Here is a 26428-nt window from a genome sequence, read left to right as displayed (position 1 = left end):
TTACACATAGTCATACTTGGTAGGATGAGACTGATCATCTTCCTCTGTGCGGGCAGCACCCCCATCATAGATCTTCTTGTTTCTGATGTTGGACCCAAAGCCAGTGCTGGCCTTGTAGCCTCCAGGCCTGTAGGCAACATTTTGGCCAGAGGCATGGTAAGACACGGCTTTGAAGCTGAAAGCAAAAGAAACAATCATTGAACACCATGAGTGTCTTTAGTGTTCATAGAGATATGTTAGTCTTAGTCTGGCTAGGATATGTAGTCACTGTGTTCTTGGAGACATAAGCTGTCTGCGGTGGACCATGATTTCCTGCTTTTAAAGGAGACTTAGAGGTTGATGAAGAAATTTAAAGGAAGAGAGGGGTGACAGAATGAGGGTGATGGGATAATGTGACATGAAAGCAGAAGTGGGGGCTATGGGAGGGAAGGGGATCAGCAAGGAGGGAGGGGCAATGGGGAACATGTGGGATGATGAGATAAATAAAGACAAAATTGGACACATGGATAAAAATCTCATAATGAAACCTGTTATGTTTCATGCAAACTTAATTATTTGCTTGTTCTTTTTCCTTCCCCCAGCCCCCCAACCACGCTTTTTTGTTTTGGAAGCAGTATCTCATGTGGTTCAGGTTGGGCCTCTAACTTGCTGTGTAGCTGAGGTTGACCTTGGATTGATTCCCACTGTCTCCACCTCCTCAGGGCTGGCATTACAAGTATCTACTACCTCCTTGACTTTTTTTGTGTGTTTAATTCTAACCTAAAAGATCAATAAAAATTCTGTCTGTCTGTGTAATACATGTGCATATTAGAGCTGTAATGAGATGGTTGCTATTGACCACTGAATTCTTTAATTAAGATGAAGGTGACAATTTTCCAGTGTGATTTTATTTTGATGAAGAATCACAGAGTCTATCAGCTGGAATCTACAGATGTGCAACTTCTAATTTGTTTGTTCCATGGGCAAGGTATCAGAGGTTACTGTGGTTGAGTATGCGCTCTACAAAATTCACAGGAAAATTTAAGTCCCAGTGTGATGGTGTTAAGAGATGAGCCTTTGGGGCAGTGGTGACACATGACCTTTAATCTCAGCTCTTGGGAGGCAGAGGCAGGCAGATCTCTGAGTTAGAGGCCAGATTGGTCTACAGAGGTACTTCCAGGACAGCCAGGGCTACACAGAGAAACCCTGTCTTGAAAAGCAAAAACAAACAAACAAAAACCAAACATGGATAGGGCTTTGGAGACATGATTAAGCAGTCATGAGAATGGCTGAAAGGATTGCTTCCTTGCCTTCCTATTCTTTTTTCCATGTGGGCAACCTTCCTCTCCTGCATAGAATGCAGGAGGATGCCATCTTGGCATCTCAGCAGCAGAGACTGGGCTCTCACTAGGTACCAATCCCAATGTCTTCATTTTGGACTTCCCAGCTCTAGAGCTGTGGTAAATATATTTTTATTGTTCCTAAATTAACTATCATAGGGTGTTGTGCTATAATAGTCCTAATGTGCTGTCAGAGGCCGGGAGAACAGAAAAGACTTGCTGTATGCACAGGGCCCAAGAGTGGTAGAACCACCATACAATCTGGCTCTACCGATCCAAGATCCTTTGTAAACATTAAGAGCAGGCTTTCTGGATATCAGGGCTGTTGGTACTTTGGAGCAAATCCTTCGTAGTGAGGGATGCATTGCTGGATGTCTACCCTGGGCATATATCTACCCACTAGAAACCAGATTCATTTTCCCCTACCATCAACAAAGCAATCAAGTATTTTCAGGTGCTGCCAAATATCTCTGCAGGTGGTAGAGATGCAAAACTCTCTTCCAGGGAAGGATTACAGTTAGGAATCATTGGAGCCAGAGGAACTTAGAGGGATCGCCCCCACCCCACCCCTAATTTCAAACAAGATCCATCTTAAACACTCCAGTGGAATCCTGTTCTATTCTTCCAATTCCCCATAAAGGGGGGAATTCAAGGAACTGGTAGCTGATATCATTCTCCCATGTATATGGATCAGTTATCCTGTCTATAAGGTATGCATCAGGCGAAATTCTAGCTGCAGTGGGAGGCAGGACTCACTTGCTGTCATCCGGTGTCAGGCCACGGCAGGCAATGCACATCATCACGCCCCCAATTAGTGTGAGGCCTCCAGCGATCCAGCCCACGAATAGAGCTGCACCAAAGGTGTACCTGAAGAGGGAGATGTCGTGAATACAGCTGACTAAACCCTCCCATTGCTTCCAGTCATTCCGTCCCCTTGTTCTCCTTTGGTCCCTCCTTCTCTCTCTCCTGATCAAGGAGTGAGCCTGCAAGGCTTGAAAAGAGAAATTTAAGAGTGATGGAGACAGCCTCAAGTTGTTTCTGAGGGAGTTTTGGTATCTTGAGTTTTCATAGTGGACCTTGTCTCACGTAGCATTATATTGCGACTCTTCCCTAAGGGCCCAGGTATTAAAGGCTTGATATCCAAAGTAGTCCTATTGGGAGATGGTGGACTTTTAGGAGTTGTGACCCATGAGGAGCTTTAGATAACTGAGCATGTGATTTCAAAGGATATGATACTCCTGGTATTAAAATTGAGAAAGTCCCAGGCAATCAGTAAAGACACTATAGGAAAGACCTGAAACAGAATGTTGACAGCTTATATGATCATGTTCCTCCTCATTCTTGTAACCAAGCAGAAACACAAATGAACCCTGGGTTTCCAGAGTCAGATCATAACGGTTGTATCATCTTGATACCCTGTCTGTATCACTTGTTGGGTAACTGGAGAAATACCAGGCTCTGCTATGTAGAGAGTATTTATACCACTCTCTGGAAACAAGACTGGTGGAGGAAGTTCTTCTGTATATGTGTTGCTTTTTATTGGTTAATGAATAAAGAAACTGCTTTGAGCCAATATCAGGGCAGAATAGAGCTAGGTGGGGAAAACTAAACTGAATGCTGGGAGAAAGGAGGCGGAGTCAAGGATATGCCATGTAGACTCCAGAGGGAAAAGATGCAAGCCTCTAGTTGGAATCTTGCCAGTAGGCCATAAACCTCATGGTAAAATATAAAATAATAGAAATGGGTTAACAAAAGATATAAAAGCTAGCCAGCAAAACACTTAAGAGATTGGCTAAACAGTGATTTAATTAATTACAGTTTCTGTGTTGTTATTTCAGGTCTGAGCTGCCAGAACGAACAAGCGGCCTCCTTACAACACAAAACCTTCCTTCTTAGGGGTTTTGTTGGTGTTTATTGCTGAGAGACATCAATGTGATACTTGGGGTAAACAAATATAGGTAATGATAATGCTTTTCCACTAAACTCCCCTCCCCCCTTGGGGCTGGAGAGATGGCTCAGTGGCTAAGAGCGCTGACTGCTTTTCCAGAGGACCTGGGTTCAATTCCCAGCACCCACATGGCAGCTCAGAACAGTCTGCAATTCCAGACCCAGAGGCTATGACACCCTCTTCAGGCCTCCTCAAACACGGCACATATGTGGTATATAGACATACAAGCAGGCAAATACTCACACACACAGAATAGAAAGAAATAAAATCTAAAAAAAATTAAAAAGCCCTGTTTCTTTCAGGCATCAAATTATAGTGAGGTTTCACCTCCACCTCCTAGACCTCCATGAGACAGGGAGCTTGGCTGTATCTCTTGCACCCTGGTCTCTGCCTGGGCCACAGCAGGTGTTCCATACATTCACTGGATGAGCTAATGAGCCAGAGGAAAAAGCAACAGCACTGGGAGGAGCCAGCCCTTCTCCTACCCGTACCTGACTCGACTCCTTTCTATTGGAGTTTTTCCCCTGCTCCTGTCATGCTTCCATTATGGACTGTGGGTCTAAGTTGATGCTCATTTACATCTTGGGTTAACCATGCCTGTCGTATTGCCACCACAATGGGGCCCGTGTAAGCACGCTAGATAAATACCGTGAACTGTCACTGTATTTCAGTGCAAATGCCGGATCAGCCTCAAGTCATATCAGCAAGGGTATTTCATGGAAATGAAGTTCATGAATTTGCAGATCATTGTTGAGTTATGATACAGTGTGGTTGTCTCTGATAAATGTTTGCTATTTCAGGCCCTGACAGGCACATTAGGCACACAGTTTGATCGTCCTCTTACACTATTCCCTGTGGACCACCAGGAAGCCAAGTAGGGGGTTACCTCGTCTGAACGGTCTGCACCATCCCGCCCATGCCGCTGTACATGTTGGCTGTGGACATCCAGAAGTTGGTAACCAGCATGTTGGCAAACACGGACACACCAATAATTGCACAGATTCCTGTGGAAAAGGAACAAGGACCAGGTTAAGGGGTCACAATATTTCTGAGGCAGTTTACGCTGAAATGAGTTCAGATAAAAAGACTATAAGATACTCTCTATTCCTGTAATAGAATGATCAACCAACCACTGACTGTTGAATTAAACAGTTTTGCCTACTAGACAGTAGGCAAAGTGCATCTCACATTTAATTCTAGAAGGATTCCTGTATGTGCAATGCACATAGAAAGAGATGTTTTCACACACCTCAGGACCAAGGGTAAATAAACCAGGCATCTGGGGACGACTCTTTAGTTACTGGCAAGAGTTTCCCCATTAAAACCACTTCCTAGTGGTTTTTAAGGGCCCAGTCACATGCTTGCCTTAGGGTTGACCTTCCTCTATTGCTGTGTTGGTAGCAGCTAAGTGGGACCTTAGAACTGGTTACAGTTCTGTGGAGGGTAATTTTGCTTTCATGCACTCAGACTGTAAATCCAGTGTGAAATACTCTGAGCTGTGTTTAATAGTGGGAAGGGGTCACTTTTCTTGTATCAGAACAATTTGTTCTAGCATTTGCAGGTGCATGCTTGAGAGCAGGAGTCTGTGTTTACCCGAGATGATGAACAGGATCCCCGAGGTCAGGGTCATCTTGGCCTTGGCAGAATCATCCATGCTGCCAATCCGAATGCACTTCAGGGCAAAGATGGACACTAGAATACCGAAGACGCCCAGGACAATGCCCACGATCATGAGGGCTCGTACTGCTTGCAACATGGCTGTAGAAGAAGGGGCCCAACACAGGCAGACAAATAACAGCATTAGTTAGGTTTTATGTTGGTAAAACACATAAATTCCAATTAACCAGTGCTGAACCTTTGAGGACTGGCAAGACCACAAACTGAGCTTTGACACTGTGCAAAAACATGGAATTGTGGGGAATGCAAAAAGGCATCACTTGTATCCCTCCGAGTGATGAAGGGTGTGCACACAGATGTCCAGAGAAAGGGAGTTATGGATAGGTGAGGTTGAGAGAACTCTGGGTACTTATTACTTCAAAACTTGATAAACTGGGCCTAGAAGGGGAATGCAATTCTCTAAAGTGATCATCAAATTATCTATTGAGCTGACAGGAAAGTCAAGTAAACTGCACATCATTCTGCTTGTCTTTGCATAGGAATTGAAACCTTCATGCAACAGATACAAACTGTAGGGAAAGGCTGGCGGCAGTGGCACACACCTTTAATCCCAGCACGTGAGAGACAGAGGCAGATGGATCTCTGTTAGTTCAAGGCTAGCCTGGTTTACAGAGTGAGTTCCAGGACAGGTTCCAAAGCTACAAAGAAACCCTGTCTCTAAACAAAACAAAATAACAAACCAACCAACCAACCCCCAAAAAACCAAAAACCAAAAGAAAACAAAAAAACAAAAACCAACCAAAAACCAAAACCAACAAACCAACCAAACAAAATACCCTCAACTCCCCAAACAAAAACAAACAAACAACCCTCCCAAAACAACCTAAACTATAGGGAAACTCAGCACTAAGTCTGGCATGAAGAAATGAAGGTACTGAGACTATACCAGAAGTATTCTATATTTTTCCTTTGTCAAAGGTAATCACTAAGGTCATGGGTGGACTGTATGTTTCTAATTATAATGATCAGCATGTTAATATTAAGCCTATCAACAGTTTATCAATAATGTTCCCTTTCTAGGAACTGATGTTTCTGTAGGTCCTACTGGGTCCTGCTATGAACATCACCTCCAGATATGTTTAACATAGTTTCTAGTTTATCATTAAAGGACAGCGACTCATCTTAACAGTCAACTTACCAAGACACCCACACTGGATGTGGGATGTCAGTAGTGAACACTATGAAATGTCGAGAGACATTGATCAAGTTTGCCCATTGCAAGCATGAAGAATTTCATAAGTCTCCTAGTGCAGGTCAACCGCTGAGCTTTGTACCATATGTTCATATGTACCATGTGTTTGTTACATAAAGGAGACCAGACACCAATTTGTTTTATCTTTCTAGCATGGCCCCTTCTCTCCACCACACAAATCCTGATGGAGCTGCCATATCTTATATCAGTACTTAAAAAAATATTTTAATTTTAAATACCACAGGTTGATGTTCTGGCAGAAGAAACACTTGCTTGAGTGTCACAGAAATGTCAAATTGCTATAAGAGTTTAGTATTGTTTTTTCTCATGTAGAAAGCAGAACTGTTTAGATGGGAAACAGTTTGTGAGGCAGACTGATCCATGGGCCGACTTTGAATTATCTACCAACCTAAATCTCTTCGGTTAATAACTTGACTCTTGATCACAATGACTTATTTCAGCATGGGCATGTGACTGGAACCTGGCCAATGAAACCCTCATGTGAGATGTCTGTACTTTAGATACAGATCAAACTCTCTTCTAAGGGGTGTGGCACACCGTACAGGGACTCCTGGTCTTCCACTGGAGGGAGAAGTTACCACACAAGGACAAGAGGTGAAAGGCAAGAGGGAGGACAGAGTTCTAATAAAGTTTGAGCTGTGGATTCTGGGTACTTAGAAGGGCTAAATACCTTCTTGGGATCTAGGAGTTATTCTGACATCATTAAAAAAACATATTTTGAAGCTAATTCATGTTGAGACTGTTAACTGAAATCAGGTGACTATAAATTATGCAAGGTATTTTCGTCAGTGTTTTTCTTTAAAGCCTAATTGTTGATGAACGGTTTCCAAAGCACGATCAAGACAATGTTGAAGGTCCTTGCTGATGGGAGGGGCCTCTCATGTGAAGTCACAGCCACAGGCACCACATCCCACACTGCAGTGACAGAGAACAGATAGAAAGATCTCTATCTCTTGTTTGAAACCACTGAAATGATCTCCTAATTATATAAGCAGTAAATGATCATTATAAATATTTTCGAGCTTGTAGGAACCTCCCAAAGACTCTTTATTTCACTTCTTGGGGATAACTAACAGCAGCATCTTGGTGAGTAGTTTTTATGGGGAGTTTTTCCTTTTATAGAAGATGAACAAAGCCTCACTGAGGGTTACTCTACTATTTAGACCCAAGGCACTGAACAGGAGCCAGCCAGAGATGCAGTGTTACAGGCCCTATAACATTCTAATGATGGGGGACTCACCTGAAAGACATGTCATTCTTAGTGTCAGTGGACCAGTTAATAATGTCCAGGTGAAGTTCAAATATGAGAATAGAAAAGAAAGAGCAGAAATGCTTCCCGGTAGAAATGCTTCTGGCCACACCTCTTTGCTGGTTGAGAGATGAGATTGCTCAGACTCTAGCTCAACACTACAAACCTCCATCTACTTTGTTCTGATTCCCATCTCCCTCAGGACCTTGAGATTGAGTCTGAACTTTGCTTTTCTGCTGGGAGGAGTGTTCTCTAAGCCACCCTCACTAGCCGTGGTCTCCCTAGCAGGTGCATTCTCAACACAGGTTTGTGTGAGCTGTCGGTTGATCATTCTTGGGAAAACTAATAAATTTGGCATCTTGCAATGACAGTTGAATTCCAGTAAGATCCAGAGAACACATGAGCTTAGGAGGGGAACTAGGACCTATCTGCTCCTAAAATATGATGGCTCTACTGCTCTACCTGTGTTCCAGAGCCATGTCCAGTGTCTTTGCTGGCCCTGCAATGGGCTGGGAGCAAATACTTTGTCCATTTCCTTATTAAACATGCAAATGCATGCCATCTATTTGTGTATTCATTTCTGTCTTTGTGTTTTTAGAGGCAGTACGTACTGAACTATTGTATCCATGAATTAATAATGCCTTTATATTCTACCCCACGGATTTTTTTCATTCATCATGTTTTAGGGATTTTTCTCTTGATTTTATTTTGGTTAGAGCTTCATTGTCTATCCAAGGATAGCCATGAACTCACTATGTAGCCAAGGTTGGCCTTGAATTCCCAGCAATCCTTCTGTCTCAGCCTGCCAAGGACTGGGATTACAGGTGTACACCATCAGGCTTGACTTTCATCATGTATTTATAGCTCAAATCCTCTGCAAAACCTTCCCCCACCCCCAATATTGTAGAGGAATAAACTTAAGGGTAATGATCTGTCTTGAAGGCTTTTGCATGCTGAGATTACATATTTCTGCACTCCTGATCTTATATTTCTTCTTACCTTGGGAATATTCTAGGTGAGTAAATGCCAAAAAACTTTGTGGCAGTAGCGCAAGGCATAGGTCAAGTTGTCTTACACACACACACACACACACACACACGCACGCACGCACGCATGCACGCACGCACACACACACACACACACGCACACACACACAGAGCTAAATTATGCAGTGATTTCATGGTTCAGAACTGTGACTCAGAGGACATTTGTGAGATAGCCCACACCCTCAGGAAATAAATATCCTCAGGACTGTTCTGGTCTTAGAGGTTACTATCAGGAAACTGGATGTTTGAGAAAAAGAAGGAACATAGACATCCCTCTGTCTTGATCCTGTAGTTCTCTTAGACTTTTTTATTCTACCCAGGAGCCTACTAAAGGTTTTTAAAAATGCTCTAATTTTGATCTTTAAAATCCTAAGCTATTAAAAACATAATTTATCCAATTTGAAAAACATTTGGCAAGGCATCTGGTTAAGAGAAAACAACCAAAACCAAGTGAGCACCAACGGACCAATCAAACAACCGTAGAGGATGAAGATCCCTTCCCCATTCTATGGACGTTACATTTTTTTCCACCCTCAGCAAGTGTGAAGTCCCTGACTCCATTGAGTGGCTTTAATAATCTGTTCCTGAAAACATATCCCATGTATAGTGAGTTAGGGGCTTCTCTGATATCATTGGATGAGAATAGCGGGGAGCTGGCAGATGGAAGGCAAAACGGCAGTGAGGCGTGCTGCTGGCCTGCCCCAGCATCCCTTGGGGGTCAGAGCCTGGACAGTCTGTCACATTAGCTTCTGTAGATGCATTTTTCTTGCTTTCTCTTTCTTGACCTGTAGACTTGTGATGAAGGCAAGATCTGTTCTGAAGCAGGGTTCTAGCATGGCCTTGGTCTCCTTCTTAGCTTTCAGAGCCTCTTACATACTTCTACCCCCTGTTTTCTACGAAGTTAGAAAAAAAATGCAGCATTGATTTGTAACTCGGGGTCCAGGAGCAGGCTATGTGGTATTCTCTGGTTGGAAACCACCTTGAAATTCTTTTGGGAAGGGGAACTGTGATGGAGGCAGGTGCTAGGAAGTGGATGGACAAGCGCTGTACCATCTATAATGATCTTGGAGAGTCAGGAAGGTGATCTGAGCTTCCCTTTCAGCCTGAAGAGTCTACTATTTGGAATCCAAACTTTTCTCCATAGACAGGTAAACAGGACAATTATTTGGAACCATAGGTTTTTCTCTTTGCCCCTGAGTCTCTTACTTGATGTTTTGATCAAGTTACATAGGCTTCATCAAGTGGTAACATGTGAGTCAGTGGGCTCTGTGGGCTGACTCCCCACACCAAGGGTGAGGCAGGGGCGTTATTTCCAGTGAATAACTAGCCATATCAGTCAGAAGGGAGGCCAAGACTCAGGGCTGATAAAAACAAACAGAAAGGCTGGAACTCAGCGTTCCCTCCCTGTTGCAAAATATCCCACTCAGTAAAGTAGATGTGGACCGATGGGTGAAGGGTACCAAGGTATGGGTCTCAACCCTGATTGCCTGAGCATGCTTAAGAACCTTTAGAAAAGCGACAACGATGTGGCCTCATTTCGGGCCTTTCGTCCAGTTGTTCAATAATGTAAGATTTTGAGGGTAGAGTGTGAAGATGGTCCTGACGGGTGGCTCAAGGAAGTAAGAGCACCCAGAGCCATCAGCACTGAGCTGACATCAGAGTAGCTCTGGGAAGACAGTACTTCACTGGGAACCAAAGGCCCATGGGTGGGGCTTGGAGGAGAGGGCGAGAACCCACAATTTCAGGTAGCTGGGGTTCAGACTGGAGCCAGGAAGGACTGGAGGGGGGGTTCACGTAGGGATGTCTGTGGTTGACCTCAGAGGGAACGCTTCAGAACAAAGCAAACTTTCTTCAAAGAGTTCAAGGAACCAAAAGGAGGCTCATGTCTCTAAAATTCTGCCACACTGTGATGCCAGCTGAGTGTGCCCGGGCAAGTCAAATGACCTCAGATAAAGTTCTCTCCACTCTGGAGTGAGATAAAGACATCTCTTGCAGAGAGATGTTATGAGAATCAGGCACTACTCGGTAGCCGAATAAAATCAAGCCAGGCTTGGTAAATATTGGTTTTCCCTGTTTCCCTAACAGAATCGTTTCCCTGGCAACTCCATGTGGCTTTGGCTTGCATACATGACCATGTGATGAAACTACCAAGAGTGTATGATTGTGATGAGCAAAAGGAGAAGATGGTGGGAGAGGGAGGCTGGACCTAGTGGCACCAGGGAGGATTAAAAGCACAGATAAAGGCGAAAACACAGGGCTGTGCCAGCAATGAACAGAGGCGCCAACCGCACTTACTCCCGATACAATAGTATAAAGAGTATAGAGAGGCGGAGTCCGAGAGGAGGGCTCAGTCCTTAGTAACGGCAATAGGTCTTATCAAAGGCGTCACGGAAGTCTGGGCTGTGCCTTTTGGCCCTTCCTTCCCTTTCACGATGAGAGAACACAACAAAAGCTAACTTCTCTATCACCATGACTTGGATTTTCCAGCTTCCAGAGTTGTGAGAAATAAGCTGGGGGGTTGTTGTTCATCAGTTTCCTCATCTAAGGTACTTTTCTTACAGTATTTCATCAGCCTTTCAGGTGAGACCCAGCTATATCTCTAGCGATGTGCCTCCCCGCCAAGAAGCGATGTTGTACCCTGACAAGATCAGCCCCTAGGGTGCCACATTGTGGTAGTTGGTCCTTCCACTGAGACCAGGAGCACTACAGCTGCAAGATGAACAAACTTTCTGGTTCTTTTGGGGGAATTTTAATTTATTATTATTATTATTATTCAGGGTTTCATTGTGTATCCCCTGGCTGGAACTCACTTTGTAGACCAGGCTGGCCTCGAACTCAGAGATTTATCTGTTTTCTGCCTCCCAAGTGCTGGTATTAAAGGCATGTGCCACCACTGCCCAGCATATTCTGGTTCTTAAGTCTTAGCTTTGCTCCTTGAGAAACCAGGTGGCCTCATTTTAATCCAAGTTCTAGGTCCCCATGAGTTCTATAGACAGGGGCTCACCTCCCTGTGGCATCTCCTTCACATATGTGATGATGTATAAACACTGGAATGTTTGTTGTTAAAGTCAAAGGCATGCTGTGCTCCCTCACCCCTTTTGGAGGGAGGGAAACAGCTTGTTTAAAAACCCTGAGGCACTGCCAGACCCAAGATCAACTTTATGACTAATGGGATCATTCATCTCTTAGACCAGGTTTCCCCTCAGCATCTGGAAAGAGGCCAGCTGGTTCACATGACTGTGAGCGTTAGATCCACGAGAAATCATTCAGCTAAGGGCAAAAAGAAATGAGCAGGACAACTTCAGAAAAGATACTTCAGAATAGTCATATGCTTTTCCCTTGTAGATTTTTGGGTTCAATCCAGGTTGGTTGGAACCCCTCTCTCCGTGTCTATACATGTGGTTGATGGGAAAGTCTCCAGTTCTCCAGTGGTGGCGGATTTTGCACAGTGATGCAGAAAGGGGAACCGAAACTTCTCATATGGAAACCCCCGAGATTCTTAGTGCCTGCTGTGGAGCTGAGAAACACGGGAGGACCCAGGACATGGATGTGATAGGGATGGGGAAGGGAAGAACAGCGCCTTTAGTTATCTTTACTTCAGATATTTCGGGTGGCGTAGGCACAACAATGATTTAACAATGCCAACAAACAACTCTTGTGACTAGGCTGCCTGGCTCTTCACATTCATGTCATACAGTGTGGTGTTTTAGAGGTTGGGAGAATGAAGCCAGGAGATGCTAGGGACCAAGATAACCCGCACATACCTAACCCTAACCCTAGGACTCACCATTGTCCCAGACATGGTTCAAACGTTTGCAAACACATTAAGCAAGCAGTGTCTGACTGTGATGTCTTCACAGTGGCAGCAGCAGCAGCAGCAGCAGCAGCAGCAGCAGCAGCAGCAGCAGCACGAAGTTGGCAGAAGCTTGCTTTTCCTCTGCTCTGCTTGCCGGCTGAGCTTTGCTTTTCTGCTCCTCTGTCTCCGGGAAGCAGGGGAAGCAGCACTCAGACCACCCTCTGCGTAAATGGGATACTCTATGTGCTCAGTTAAGTTTGCTATGAAAGGGACGTGGATGATGTGTCCTTTATGTTTGTTGTACTCACGTCCAGACCCCTCTCTCATGAAGTCTCAAAAACCCATTCCTAGCTGGAAGGAGAAACAGGCCAGGCAGGAGGAAAGGAACGTTTAGAAAAGTCATTCAGACTTGTGGCCATCTTCTATGTGATTTTGGCCATATTCCATTTCCTTCCTCTTGGACTTTCTTGTAAGAATAAATCTGTTTATATTTCCCTGTAGGAGAGCCTAGGGATAGCCCAACCTATGGCCACCCCCTTTACTTCTGGGCGCTCCATGCTGCTTGGACTGGAGCACAGAGAGAGGCAATCAACTGTTAGGTGCACAGAGCTGGTGACATGTAGTGATGTCACCATCGCCTCTTCTCTCCCTGTCCTGCCTGTAGGAGACTCCATACAGCTGGAGTTGAATTAAATTGTTCTATGACTGTAAGTACCAAATGATCATGAAAAAGTTTCCTTTGAGATTAAGTGAAGATTTTTCAAGAAAAGAGCTTGCACTAAGGAAGAATTTAATAGCTTGTGGTGATTGTAGGGTGATTGTATGGTGTCTGTCCTGATTCCCTCTGAACACTTCCAGGCTTATTTCTCTTGTGTTCTAGGTCAAAATGAAGCCACCACCCGCACTGTTTCTCTACTGCCCCCACATTGTCTCTATTGCATCCACCACCAAAGAGTCTTCTCTCCTCTTCCCTGGGTTCTTGTTCACACAGCTGTTTCAGATGACAAGTGCTGTGTGTTCTGGTTGGTAAATGTTGATCCCTCAGAGCCGACATAAGTGTCTGCAGAGCCCTTCCACTTCCTGTTTGGAAACCCTGTCTCCTTATGTTGTTGCCTTTAGAGGATTTTCCCGCCCATCCCTTTAGTCAGCCAGATCTCAGTCCTGGGAGCCTGGCAGTTGTAATGTGCAGTCATCCTGCTGGAGAGACGGTGGTTCCTCAACTCCACACTGCATTCCATGGCCACTGCCAAGCTGTGGTTCTCCTGGTTTTCAGGGGAATCCTGTTCCTATAACCCAGATGGTTGGGGGAATCTGTGTAACAACTGGGAATTCCCCTGCCCCAACATTCATTTCCGTGGTGGTTCAGCCTAGCCTGAGAGTCAGTATAGAATAGCAACCCCACTCCATTCCTCTTAACTGCTGCCTGTATGGGCAACGCAGTGCAGTGTGGGAGATACAGACAGGCAGCTCAGGGTCCTCTGGCCATGAACTTAGCAACAGAGAGAAAAACAACTGCACCCAGCAGCACTAAGCGCATTGAGATGGGACCTTCGCAGTTCTTGGGATGCGGTTTCCGTCTGCGCCCTGCGTCCTAAAACTCTTCCGGTGTAGCCTGGGACCTCCTCTCCCTTTGAGCGGTTGAAACATCTCAGCGCTGCTTTATGGTGATAACCGGGTTTCCTATCTGAAAGCTGCCTGTCTGGCCTGACATGGAATAAAGGGGCTGGCACGCTTCCCTTTCTTCCATCTAAGTTTCTGGCGAAGAAATTTGTGCCGTTCCTCCATGACATTCATCTGATATTAAGTCCTGAGGAATTTTTTTTCTTCACAGAAACTCCTTAAGCCCTTCCCCCTTCCAGATTCCTGGCCACTCCTATCAAATGTCTGTCCTCTGGAAACTATACTCTTGTATCAGACAACATATTACACGCAGAGGAATTTAGCAACATTTGGTGGGGAAAATGAGCATAAATCAACAGCATGCCCTCTCTTGCACTCCTATTAGTTTTGACCATTGTGCAGCTGAGGAATTACCTGCTTTGCAGAACTGAAATCAGCATGGTAGGGAGGTTAGGGACGCAGCTCAGTGGAGAGCAGTTGCCTAGCAAGCACAAAGCCCTGACACTAGGTTCTGTGTACAATAAAGCAAGAACCACAAGCAACTACCAAACGAAATGATGGCAAATAAACAAAGGGGGTGAGTGGGAAGTCAACATGGGGGGCAGATTGCAGCCTGGGCAGTTCTTACTCAAAGGGCCTATGCAGCTGAGCTGATGGGTGCTGAGCTGATTGGTGCTGAGCTGATTGGTGCTGAGCTGATCGGTGCTGAGCTGATTGGTGCTGAGCTGATTGGTGCTGAGCTGATTGGTGCTGAGCTGATCGGTGCTGAGCTGATCGGTGCTTACCAAATAGCTGTAAGCCCCCGTATCTCTCCCCTTCCGGAGCCATGTGTCTAGTGCTAGCCAGTGCTTTCTGAGTGGAGGTGACAAGTGTCATCTTCAGGCTGACGTGTTTAAGAGCCCCTTTGCTCCCTTTAGGGCTTTCTTTTGATTCAGTTTCTATGAATCGCCTGTGTATAATCTTTCTTTCCAGTGGACTTCATGTGGGCAGGTAAGCAACGTACGTTGTGTGACGCCACTGAACTGAGCAGTGTGGCTGTTGCCGCAGCTGGTGTTAACTACCCTGACTAACTGCTCCTGATGCCCTCATCAGACTGTACAGTAAGCAGGCAGAATTTTATTGATGACAAGCCTGGGTGACCATTTGACTATTTTAGAAGGAGGGGACCCAGGTTATTTTTTACACATGGAAACACAACAGCAAAAACCAAGTACAAAGGCAAAACCAAACCTCTGTTTTTTGAAAGAGGAAACTTTTTTTTTTTTTTTTAGTTTTTCCAAGACAGGGTTTCTCTGTAGCTTTGGAGCCTGTCCTGGCACTAGCTCTTGTAGACCAGGCTGGCCTCGAACTCACAGAGATCCACCTGCCTCTGCCTCCCGAGTGCTGGGATTAAAGGCGTGCACCACCACCGCCCAACCGTCTTATCTGTAATTTTGTGTGTACAAATGGCTTGCATAAACACTGAAATAAATTTTCACTCTTCAGTTCAACCTACTCTATCAACCATGTGCCGTATAGCCTCCCTTCCAGGCCCCATGTTTAGAGCTGGGAGACTCTCGGTCTGTGTTAGCACAGAGCAGAATGAGACAAATGTATAAATAATGAGGTTAATAATCTAAAGTTCAGATTCAGATTCCCTTCCCGCAGAATAATCATTTTCTTCCTGGTGTTGCTAACACCCATGTAAAAGGCCCATCAAATCTACTGCCTTTTTGTTGACATTTTGATACGCTAATGTCTCCTGAAATGGAGATTTACAGGCACCCACAAGGCCAGTTTTGCACGGTGTACCCTGAGATCTGCAGGAAATACTTCTCAGATTCATGAACAGTGTCAAAGGGGACTGGGAGCTCAATGCTATGAGCATGCACTTGGGCTATCTGGTTTGTGGGATCCTAGCAAATTTCAAGATGTGGGAAAGTTTTAGATAAGATTTGTGGGAAGGGCAGGTGAGAGGGAATATCCTGGGTAGCCTGGGCCAAAGAACACTAAGAGGAGAGGGAAAAGAATGGGGTGGAGCAGCAGCCTTAGGAAGAGAGAGCAGGGAAGGAAGGTGTGTGTGTGTGTGTGTGTGTGTGTGTGTGTGTGTGTGAAGGATCCCAGGTTGGACTGTCATGTCTACTCACTAATAAAGCAGGGAATAGAGGATCATGGGAACTGCCTGGGCTTTGACACCCGTAGGAGATGGAGGAGTGGGAACTGATGTTGGAAGGATCACCCCAACCTGGTGCTGTGCTCAAAGGAGCAAGGGATCAAGGGCAAAGGATAAAAACCAGACTGAGGAAGCCGATGCGCTTGTCTAGAAGTGGTGGGAAAATGTAGTCTTTTGATTTGCTTGTCAGTGAGCAGGAGGGAGGCAGAACTTGACAATGGTTAGAAATGAGAAACCATTTTCCAGGGAAGGAGGACGGGAGCTCAGGTTAGCAGGAGAGGGGAAAGATGTGAGGTGCGGGGTGGATCCTGGGCAGGAGGGCAAACGGCCCCCAGAGCCTGGGTGGAAGGTACGTTTTGTGGAACTATAGGAGACAGAGGAGAGATTTTCAGGGGGTCAAAGGGAAGGATTCCACATAGGACGGCAGTGAAGGGGCTGAATGGGTCTGAGCCGTACGAGAGTGGATGGAGCTGTTTGGAAGGTTCAAAGCAGAACTTGCCATAGAGAGAGAGAGTACCAGAGTCTTTGGTGGATGCTAGAAAGAGGGTACTGAGTACAGGACAGATGCCTTGGGGAAATGTGACTAAGATCACAGTCTTTTTATCTCCATCTAATAATTAACATGGGTGTGGCTAGCCAGGTAGCAACCCAGGTTTTGCATGGCCTCCCCATGACCTGTCCTTTGCACATAGCATAATATCTCAGCCTGTTTTCCTCCCCTCTAGCTGTTTCTTCCTCCTTTTCTCTCTGCGCAGGTGGATTGTGCTAACCCCGCAGTGGGTGGTTTCCCAAAACAGAGCACACCCTAACCCTTGGCCTCTATACTCCTTTCTCAGAAGGAAGATGAACTCGTTGAATTGCTTCTTTACAATTCCCCAAGGGCTCCACAACCTCTTTACAACGTGTAAATTTGTCTCATCTCTCTCTCTACAAGGGGCTTGCTTCGAAGAATCAAAGCCACCTCGATACCTTTTGCTCGCTGCTTTTGTTAAGTACAAATTGAGTTCGTATACTGTCAAGAATGCAAAGTCCCTATGATGTTTGGAATAATTATCTGTATTATAAGCAAATTTCAACTTCATCTTCAAAGGTGAAATGGTGTCATACATTTGCATTCTACATTGTTATGATATTATATTCTGACAGCTCTGATTTTTAGGGCAAGTATACTAGATATTTTCATCACAAATGCAGAAAAAGAAAATCGTAATTTAATGATAATGGTAATGTTTTTACACCTCACAAGGTCCCCAATTTTTTTTTTAAAAAAACTTCAATCGAATTGAAAATACAGTTGAAGTCACTCTCGATAAATATCTCTGTCTATAACAAAATAACCACTCCCTTTCCTATTCTCATGCATATGCAGGCAGAAGCAAGTCTCCTGCTTATGGAATGGAAGCAAGCCATTTATGTTCTCCTCAGGTAACAAGGTTCGAATTAGCCATCACCAGCATGTACTTACATTAGAGCCATTTTGTTGGCTGGTATATGAATTCTCCCACCTTCTGTGCGGCTATTGCCCGCTTTGATGCAGGGCCAATTGCTCTTATTCACACCTTTTATTGGGAGCCAGGGCTGCCAAGGTCATACCCGAGGCAGGACCCAGTCCTGGGAGTCCTTGAGGGTGCACAGGCCCTCTGCCTCTCCTGTCCCTCTCTCACCTCACCTACCTGGAAGGCCCAGGATGGTGAAGTATGGCCGGCACTCGGTGAACCCTGAGCTCTGCTGCACGCAACTCCTCCAGAGCCCTTCATACTGGAACACGGAGGTGACTGGGTTGTCGTACAGGTCCTGGGTGCTCCACATATCCATCCCGGTGGCGGCGATGCAGCCGGCCAGACCCAGGAGGGACAAGAGGAGCCCCACCACCTGGCACGTGGTGGTGGCCATGGCTTTAGCTGCTGGTCCTAGGCCTCCAGGAGCAAGCCACCACCCTCCTGCTGGGAAGGTGTGCGGCCTGGCTGGCCACAGGGAGGTCTTCTAATCAGAAGGTCCTCTCAGCGCAGTGTTTGCTCATACTGTTTTCCTTAGATAGTTCAGTTTCACTCCTGCTTCAAGGGCATGTTTTTTTTTTTCATTTGTTGGGGAAGCGGCCCCAAGAGGCACTTGTCTGGTTAAGCTTCACAGCCAGGGTGGTTGGAACGTTAAGCAGGCTGAGTGGACCGAAGGACTCTCCTCTTGACCAGGCCCTACCGGCTCTGCCTCTGCCCAGAATGCACCATCTAGGGGAAAAGGGAGTTTGTTCCGTCCAGTGAGAGCATGAGGAGAGACACTAAGGCTGGCCTGAATTATAATAAAACTCCCTGGGATGCGCCCATTCGGCTCTATCGTACGTCAGATGGTCGTACGTTTCTCCTTGCACCCCCGCGGCACCTTTCTCTTATGGTCTCAGATGGAAAGGGCAGCTGATATTATTTTATTCGTGAAGTGGAGAGTTCCAGTCTAGCTCTCTTTCTCTCTCTCTCAACAGGAAGTCAGATTCTAGAGGCACACCCTTGATCCATGGGTGTCGGGCCGGCCCAAGGAGCCGGATTCCAGTTGACTCTTGCTGTCTCTCATAAAATAGGAACTATACAAATACCACACAGATAGAGAGGTTACTGTGAAGGCTGAAAGAAGGAACAGGGCTGGCCTGAATTTCTAACCTGGTCACCGAGAGGCTGAGGAACTGCTTCCCACACTGTCCCCAGCTCTGTGTGTTTGGTGATTTGGCCTTGGTAGGTCAGTTCCTTCATTTGTAGCCTGACAGGAAACTGTAAGGAGCACTCTAGAGCTTTTCTGATCTCACTAGTTTCCATGTGTTGTAGAAAAGTTTACACTACAGTTGGTGAATTTCTCAGAAGTTGTATGCTCAACTAGAGAAAAGTCTGGCTGAAAGGGTCAGAGCTGGGTTTTTGTTCTATGGCTACATTTTGTTAGACAATTTATCAGCCTGTGGCCTCATGTGGGCCCTGAATGCCTGGCCTCTGAATTCAGAGACGTTTCAATTAGAACTTCTCAGGGTCCTGAAATACATACACACAAACATACACACACACACACACACACACACACACATGCATACACACACACACACACACACACACACACAAACGCACACACATCACATCCCTGCCCCCAATCTCTAGCCATGGCAAGTTCTGGAGGAAGCCAGTCCATATTTCAATGGTATCTTGACTGTTCTCACCTTCCCTGGCCTAAGGCTTTATTCTTACTAAAACAAAAATGATTAATGTGGGTGGTCTTCCCCTAATGTGAACGGAGGCAACCCTGCTCTTGATTGCACACCACTTTCTGTGGTCCATATTTGTAGAGAATGAAACATCAGAAAAATTCACATGAGGGCGTAAGCCAGACTTCCATGACAATTGAGGCGTACACTGATGGCTGAGTGTCTCTGAGCTGGGCCGCTAGACCAAGTCAGCTGTAAATGATACCGGTTTCTGCCGGCGGACTGAGACTGAACCATTGGATTGAACGGTGCTGGTGGAATGGTTCCAGAATTACGCTGGCCTTGCTTCTGGGGGGCATTGCCAACCGTGGTTCCACCAGAGGGCGCTTGTCATTCCCACAAAGCTCCGTGAGTTTGGTTTTTCAGCTAACTGGTTTATCACTCATGCATTCTAAACATTCGTTGTAATGCCATCCAAACAATAAGTTGAAAAGAGAAAAAAATAAATTATTTGTTCGCATTTGTGGCAGTTTCTCTATGATGTAAGTTTCAAAGCCAGGGGCAAAAACTTATTTAGGTGTTATGCTTGCTTTCTAGGTGGAAATGCGGCAATGAAAATTTTTTTGAAAAAGAAAAGATCAAAGTTAAGTGGTAAACTAAAGCTAACTCTACCTACACAGAATTCTGAATGAAAAGACAGAAATTACGTATTGACACACTTTAGAGGATAGGCTTAAAACACACAGCAGGTGGATTTCTCACTTGTAGGGCGGTTTCTGTGCTCCAAACAGTGACCGCTGCTCTAGCCATCGCTGCCAGAGAACAAATGGTGGCCTGTGGAGGAACACCGGATTCCTTGTTTGTGGCAACAGGTCTTGGTAAAGAGGATTCATATCCCTGTGTTAACTCCTGGCCTGATTCTGTTTGCAGCAATAGCTTTGGTACAACTTCGTTTAATAACCTCTAGAATTGAGCGAGATGTTTTGCTGGCGTCCTCAGGGAAATCACCCCGTGTTCAGCGTAAACACGCTCTGTGCCACTTCAGCCTGCGTGTTTCCAGGAACTGGTGCCATTTTACCCACACTAGAGAAATTTTCCTTTCAGTTTTCTGAACTTTTTCAGCTACAACAGGGACTGAGTAATTTGGCAAGAATGGTGATCCAAGGAGCAATGAAAATATTATAGGTAGGTATTAGTTGAACTTGCTAGAAGAATACTAGACACATTTATTAAGTTCTGAAAGCTACCACAGTGAATATTCCTCCTCATCTTTTCTAAAACTGTTTGGTGTTCATAATAGAAGATTAGGAGGCATTTTAACAAATCCCTCATATCTAAACTCTAGACAAACTATTTCCACCATACAGATAAACTCTAAACATACGTTCTTCTTCTCAGTCCTGTGCATGGGCAACTTTACATGGTCAATTATATATTTGATAATTTGATCTTCCCTCTTGTGTTGTGCCATCAAAACTCTTGCAAGAATAGCAGGTTGCTAGTACTTTATACAGAAGTTCACATAAAATTTCTGTTCTCATATACTTAGATTTATCTTTCTCTAATTTTCTTTTATGTAAAAGCACTGCTTTTATATAAATGTTTATCATTTAATGTGTAACTTTTTGCCAGCCTTTCTGGTCACATTTTAAGATAGATTCACAGGAGAACTTAATTGCCCAAGAGTGTGAAGTATTAGAGTAATATCTCCTTTATGAGAAATGACATTTTCCCCGTAAAGTTTATTCCCAGCATCAGTATCTAAAAAATTGTTCTAGGGGCTGGAGAGATGATTCTCTGCTTAAGAGCACTGACTACTCTTCAAGAGGGCCAGGGTTCATTTTCCAACACCCACATGGTGGTTCACAACTGTGTGTAACTCTAGTTTCGGGGATATGATGCCCTGTTCTGGCCTCAGAGACCACTACAAGCTCACAGAGTACAGGCATACATGCAGGCGAAACACCCGCATACACAAAGTAAAACCAAAGTGGAAAATGTAGTTCTATATCCTCACCTACATTGTGCAATTAATAAGTCATACATGACCATTTGTTTTAACGTATATCTCTTTGCCCACTGAGTTTTACTGCTTCCAAGTTTGTTTTACTTTTTCTTTTTATTATTGTGGGTTTGGTGTGTGTGTGTGTGTGTGCGCGCGCGCGCGCGCAGTGCCCTCTGGTGGTCAGAGGACAACTTTCAGGAGTCAGTGTCAGTTCTCTCCTTCCAGTTTGAGACCCAGGGATTGAGCTCAGGTCAGCAATACCTGCGCTTTAACCTCCTGTCCCCGCCCCCAGTCATGCTGCCGGCCCTGAGGCCCTGAAAAACCTCAAAACTCATGGGCTGGGTGCGAAGGAGCACACCTTTAAGTGTGTGTCTGTGTGTGTGGGGGGGGCGGGTAGAGGCAAATGTGCTGTGAGTTCAAGATCGGCATGGTTTACAAAGAAAGCAAGTTCTAAGCCAGTCAGAGTCACACAGTGAGACCCTGTCTCAAAAAAACTCACAACAAAATACTCATGAAACATTTTTTTTGTTTCTTGACCTGGCAGCCTGCACTGTTCATTAATCTATTTTTTTTTTTTTTTGAGATAGGGTTTCTCCGTAGATTTTTTTGGTTCCTGCCCTGGAATTAGCTCTTGTAGACCAGGCTGGCCTCAAACTCACAGAGATCTGCCTGCCTCTACCTCCCGAGTGCTGGGATTAAAGGCGTGCGCCACCACCGCCCGGCCTTGCTAGCACATCTTTTACCATCAATTTGTGTGAACTATTTGTTAATTGTGTGGTAATACATTGCAGCAAGAACAACAGACATGCTTTTGATTGGTTATTGGGTTTTTAACTTCATTTATAGTTTTGAAAAAATGCAACGTATTCTATTTTATGGGTTTTCCAGAATCTGGCACATAAAATGTGCTCAATAAGTTTTTTGTTGAATAATGTAATCAAATAAATTTATTTTTCCTTTATGTTTCCAACATTGTTTTCATCCTTAGAGAAATATTTTCCATGTAGGAGGTAAAAACATTATAAATTATTTTGTAATTAAAAATATTTACAAAGTAGTTAATGTATTTTTTCTTCCCATAAAGTCCCTCAATAATTTCTGCAGCATTTTTTGAATAGCCTTCCTTTTCCCCAATGTTCTGTAAAACCTCCTGAACCTTACAGTAAACTCACATTTGTGGCTTTCTGATTTTAGGTGTTCTTCCATTAATTTGTTTTTCCTTGTGGCAAAATACAACATTAATTATCAAAGTGTTAAAACTGGGCTGAACATCTGGTAGAGTTAGGCCTTCTCTTCATTATTCTTAAACAAAACATTTCTCATTTGCTTCTTATTGATAAGCACTGTCAAGTATTCCTAGCCTTTGATTAGAATTTCTGTATTGCAGAGGGGCCTAGCCCTGGGCAAAGCCAGTTTGGTGGACTCCTAACCTGCCATTTATACTACAGGGCCCCTTGACAGATTCTTTAATCACCTTGTGCCTCAGTTTCCTCAATCTGTGAAATGGAGGAAACGATAGTTCTTATCTCAGAGGATTATTGAAAATATTGAAGAATTAAGCCATTCAATGAATACGTAATAATGTAAAACATATACTAATACATATTGATTTCTTAAAACAATGCCCAGCAAGGACTGAAGCATCCACTATTGTTAAGTACTGTTAGTTGGAGGCAAAAAAAAAAGTTTTATAACATTCTCATCAGGAATCTGAAGATCTTAAGAAATGTCTCTTGGCAAAACCTCTTTTACTTTTCCATTGGACTCTTGTCAGCTGTTCACGGGTGTTACTTGCTAAGTATTCTTGCCTTTCACTGCCCTGGGCGGCCCCTCCTTCCCTATATCACACAGAGCCTGGTTCTGTGCACTCTCTCACACCACACTGCCTTTTCTCAGATAGGGCTTTCTCTGTCACCTTTTGCTCCTTTCGTTCAGAAATGAATTGTCTTTAATATATCCCCATAAAAATAGCTCACTAAAGGTATGATCACAAAAATTTAATACACATGACCCAAACTTTTAAAAATGATGGCATACAAAGGATAAAATGACTATTAAAATAGTTGTATGTTAAGCATCTTGAACTGTCATTTTTCATTAATTATATTTATTCCTTGACATTTTCATATATATATGTAAGGCAAGCAAATCTCTACAATTTTAAGGCTAGTCTGGCCTACATTGGAGTTCCAGCCTAGCCAAGGATACATAGTAAAATCCTGTTTCAGAAAACCAAACCAAACCAAAACAAAAAAACCCAGCAACAACACAAAATGAATTGCATTGTTTGCCCTCACTGTCTCCATCCCGGTCACCACTTCCTACAAAGCCCTTTGTCCATAGATGTCTCTGTTCTGTTTTGTGCCCTGCTATATGCTGAGATGGAGGGGAAGGGAAGGCCAACAGTGAATAGCTTTCCTCCATGGTCTCTGATGCTTCATAGGTGTCACTTCCTATACACTGTGGTTCCTTGCGGAGATAACCCCTCGCCCCCAAGGATGTTTGGAAATGTCAGGAGACACATTTGGTAGAGACGAATAGACTCAGGAGGCCATGCTATTTCCACCTAATGAGTAAAATAGCCTAAAACTGGTAGGATGGCCCTCATGAGAAATACATACCCGTAGGCGTTGAGAACCCCACCTGATAATGGTCTATTCACTGTCTCCAGATTTTCAAGCACCTTGATAATTATGTTGCCCACACCCAGAAAGCTTAGCAAATGTTCACTGGATGATTAAATATTTCTTCTAATGCCACAATTTCTATGTCATTGCTTAGTCCCTTATGATTTACATCTGAGAGAGGGAACCAAGGGGTGTAGCTTTTCTTTCCCCCAGGAAGGAACCTTGTCTACACTTAGTCATTTTGGAACAGGTTGTCCTTGGGCTGTGAGCCTAGTGAGATGCCTCTTTTGTCCAGGAAGGCAACTGGCAGTCTTATGCCTAGAGTTCTTCTGGAGAAAAAGTTTTCAATCTGTGGGCCATAACCCCTTGGTCGAATGACCCTTTCACGGGGAACGCCTAAGACCATCAGGAGACATATTTATATTATGATTCATAACTAACAGTAGAAAAATTAGAGTTATGAAGTACCAATCAAAATAATTTTGTGGTTGGGGGTCACCACAACATGAGGAATCGTATGAAAGGGCGTAGCATTAGGAAGGTTGAGAACCACTGCTCTCGAGGGTTATGTTGTATGTTACTGTTTCTTGTTGAGCTTGGGAGTCTGTGCTTGCACTTTCAGTGGAAATTTTGAGACGTCATTTCTTTCATTTCAAGGACAATGAAAAAGAAACTCAAACAGTCATGTCCTGGGTTCTCTGGCTAACTACATATAGTTTCTGTTTCTGCTGCCCCCAGTATTTCTACCAGAGTCAGCCAACTGATATCCTCGATTTCTAATGAGCAAAATGGTTCGAGGAACTTTTCCTCACTCGGAGGTACGCAGGTCTCCAACCTTGAAGGCTTGTGTCTGGCAGTCTATGGCCTCATGCATTTCACACCCCGCTTTTGTGCACTACCCAACCACAGCAATTACCAACAGAAATGCAGAGTAAAGAACTTTACCCATCTAATTCCAGAAATGACTGTTGATGTAGCCATTGGAGCTAGATTTCAGGAACGCTATGGTAGCCTTTTCTCGAATGAGCAAGCCCACTACAAGGAAGCACCAGGTCTCAGACATCTTATGGCCGTGGACATTTTGTGAATCAAACCCATTCAAATAGAAACCCTGCACCAACAGTTGGGATCATTCCATATACAGATAGGAAACCTATAAATGGACAAATCTCCAAGTAACTGCTCTCCTCTCTTGCTTCCTTTCCGGGTATCTAAGTCTTGACTCTGTGGTCAAATGGCAAGGCTCACCTGGGGACATTCCCATGGTGTTTTCCTACAATACCCAACTTAGACCAGTTCCCCTAGTTAGACTGCTGTGTATATCCAAGGAAGGAACAAATAAGCAAAACTAAAATGATGTGTTTGCTCATTTTCTTACTTGATTGTGTGAGTGAAAGACACTTTCAACATTCTCTTGTGACTTGAAGTGCTCTTCAAGTTGAAATGGCCAATCCACTAAGCAAAAAATACCCATGCAAACTTGTGTGGTTAACAAGCAAATGTGGGGAGGGGGCTTGGCCACCCTCGACACCTTTCCCTCATGGCAGAACTCATTTGCCAGGTAGACATTCCTGTGCTGGGAGGTTCTGGAGTCCTGTTCCTTGAGACCAGTATGTTCTGAAGGTCAGGCACCTGGAGGTCAGAGCCTCCCCCACCCCCAAGCACAGGCCCATTCAGTGCACTGTAGAGAACCCTGTCTTTTCCTTCAGGTCTTTTCTATGGCTCCAATTCTATTCTTGCTGTTAGCTTCAGAATTCTTGGGAGCCAGGGCGAGGCATGGGAGGCCTGGATAGATAGTCTGTTCAGGACCTAGTCGGTCTCTGACTCAGCAAGGGGGCTCTTGGATTGGAGAAAGTGGCCAGTGTCTGGGTGTCTTGAGTCCTGTTCTTGAGGGTAATGGAGACTCTGTCATTGCTCACGTAAAAGCAATTAGAAAACTGTGTCCTTGGGAGAACTGGACACCAATGGACCGAAGTGTCAACATCTCCATAAAGTTTATCTCCCTATACTTCTATTCCAATCACGGTGCTAGGGTCTATTGCTCTTGTCAAAATTAAATCTTTTCTCTGGCTTCTTGGTCACTCTTCTGGAGTCTCAGGTACAGGCTACTTTCTCTTCTCTACCCCCATCCACCCTACAAACAGGCACCTGGTCCTTACCTGGCAACCCCAGCAAGGTGAAGTAACCTCGGCACTCCGTGAAGCCAGAGCTCTCTCTGACACAAGAACGCCATAGGCCTTGGTAGTTGAATACAGCCGTCACTGGGTTGTTGTATAAGTCCTGGGTGCTCCACTGGTCCATACATGTGGCTGCAATGACGCCTGCAAACCCGATCAGTGAGACCACAAAGCCCAGGCCCTGGCAGGCGGTAACAGACATGATGGAGACGAGCGTCACACAAACTCGGAGGACAAAAGACAGGCAGGTTCTGAGGGCACCCAGTGTAGGGTTGGCGTTTTCTCAGAGAGGCTGGTGCACACGTCACAAATGGACCGTGTGATGGAGGGGGGACTCACCAGTGCCACCTGGGCTTGCCTTGCTCCTTTATCTACTTAAGCGAGATAATTTCCACAACATGGTACCAAGAGCCATTTGTTTTCC

At 44.7% G+C, this 26428-nt stretch overlaps 1 protein-coding gene across 2 annotated transcripts; it reads right to left on the bottom strand.

Moving 5' to 3' along the window:
* On the bottom strand, positions 1-26206 carry Cldn18 (claudin 18). Of its 2 annotated transcripts, none has more exons than XM_041677605.1 (5): positions 25987-26206; positions 4861-5025; positions 4154-4271; positions 2076-2186; positions 1-175 (listed from the first exon to the last, which is right to left on the bottom strand). In XM_041677605.1, exons 1-5 carry the CDS (start codon positions 26204-26206, stop codon positions 1-3), a joined length of 789 nt encoding a protein of 262 aa, XP_041533539.1. The 2 variants fall into 2 exon arrangements, with proteins under 2 accessions (XP_041533539.1, XP_041533538.1); XM_041677604.1 differs by lacking the exon at positions 25987-26206 and adding an exon at positions 17694-17913.
* Between the last annotated feature and the right edge of the window lie 222 nt (positions 26207-26428).

This window comes from Microtus oregoni, unplaced genomic scaffold, assembly GCF_018167655.1.
Source record: "Microtus oregoni isolate MIOR12 unplaced genomic scaffold, Mior012 000028F_ref0000031, whole genome shotgun sequence".
Classification (NCBI taxonomy): domain Eukaryota; kingdom Metazoa; phylum Chordata; class Mammalia; order Rodentia; family Cricetidae; genus Microtus; species Microtus oregoni.
This window is presented reverse-complemented; position numbering and strand designations above follow the sequence as displayed.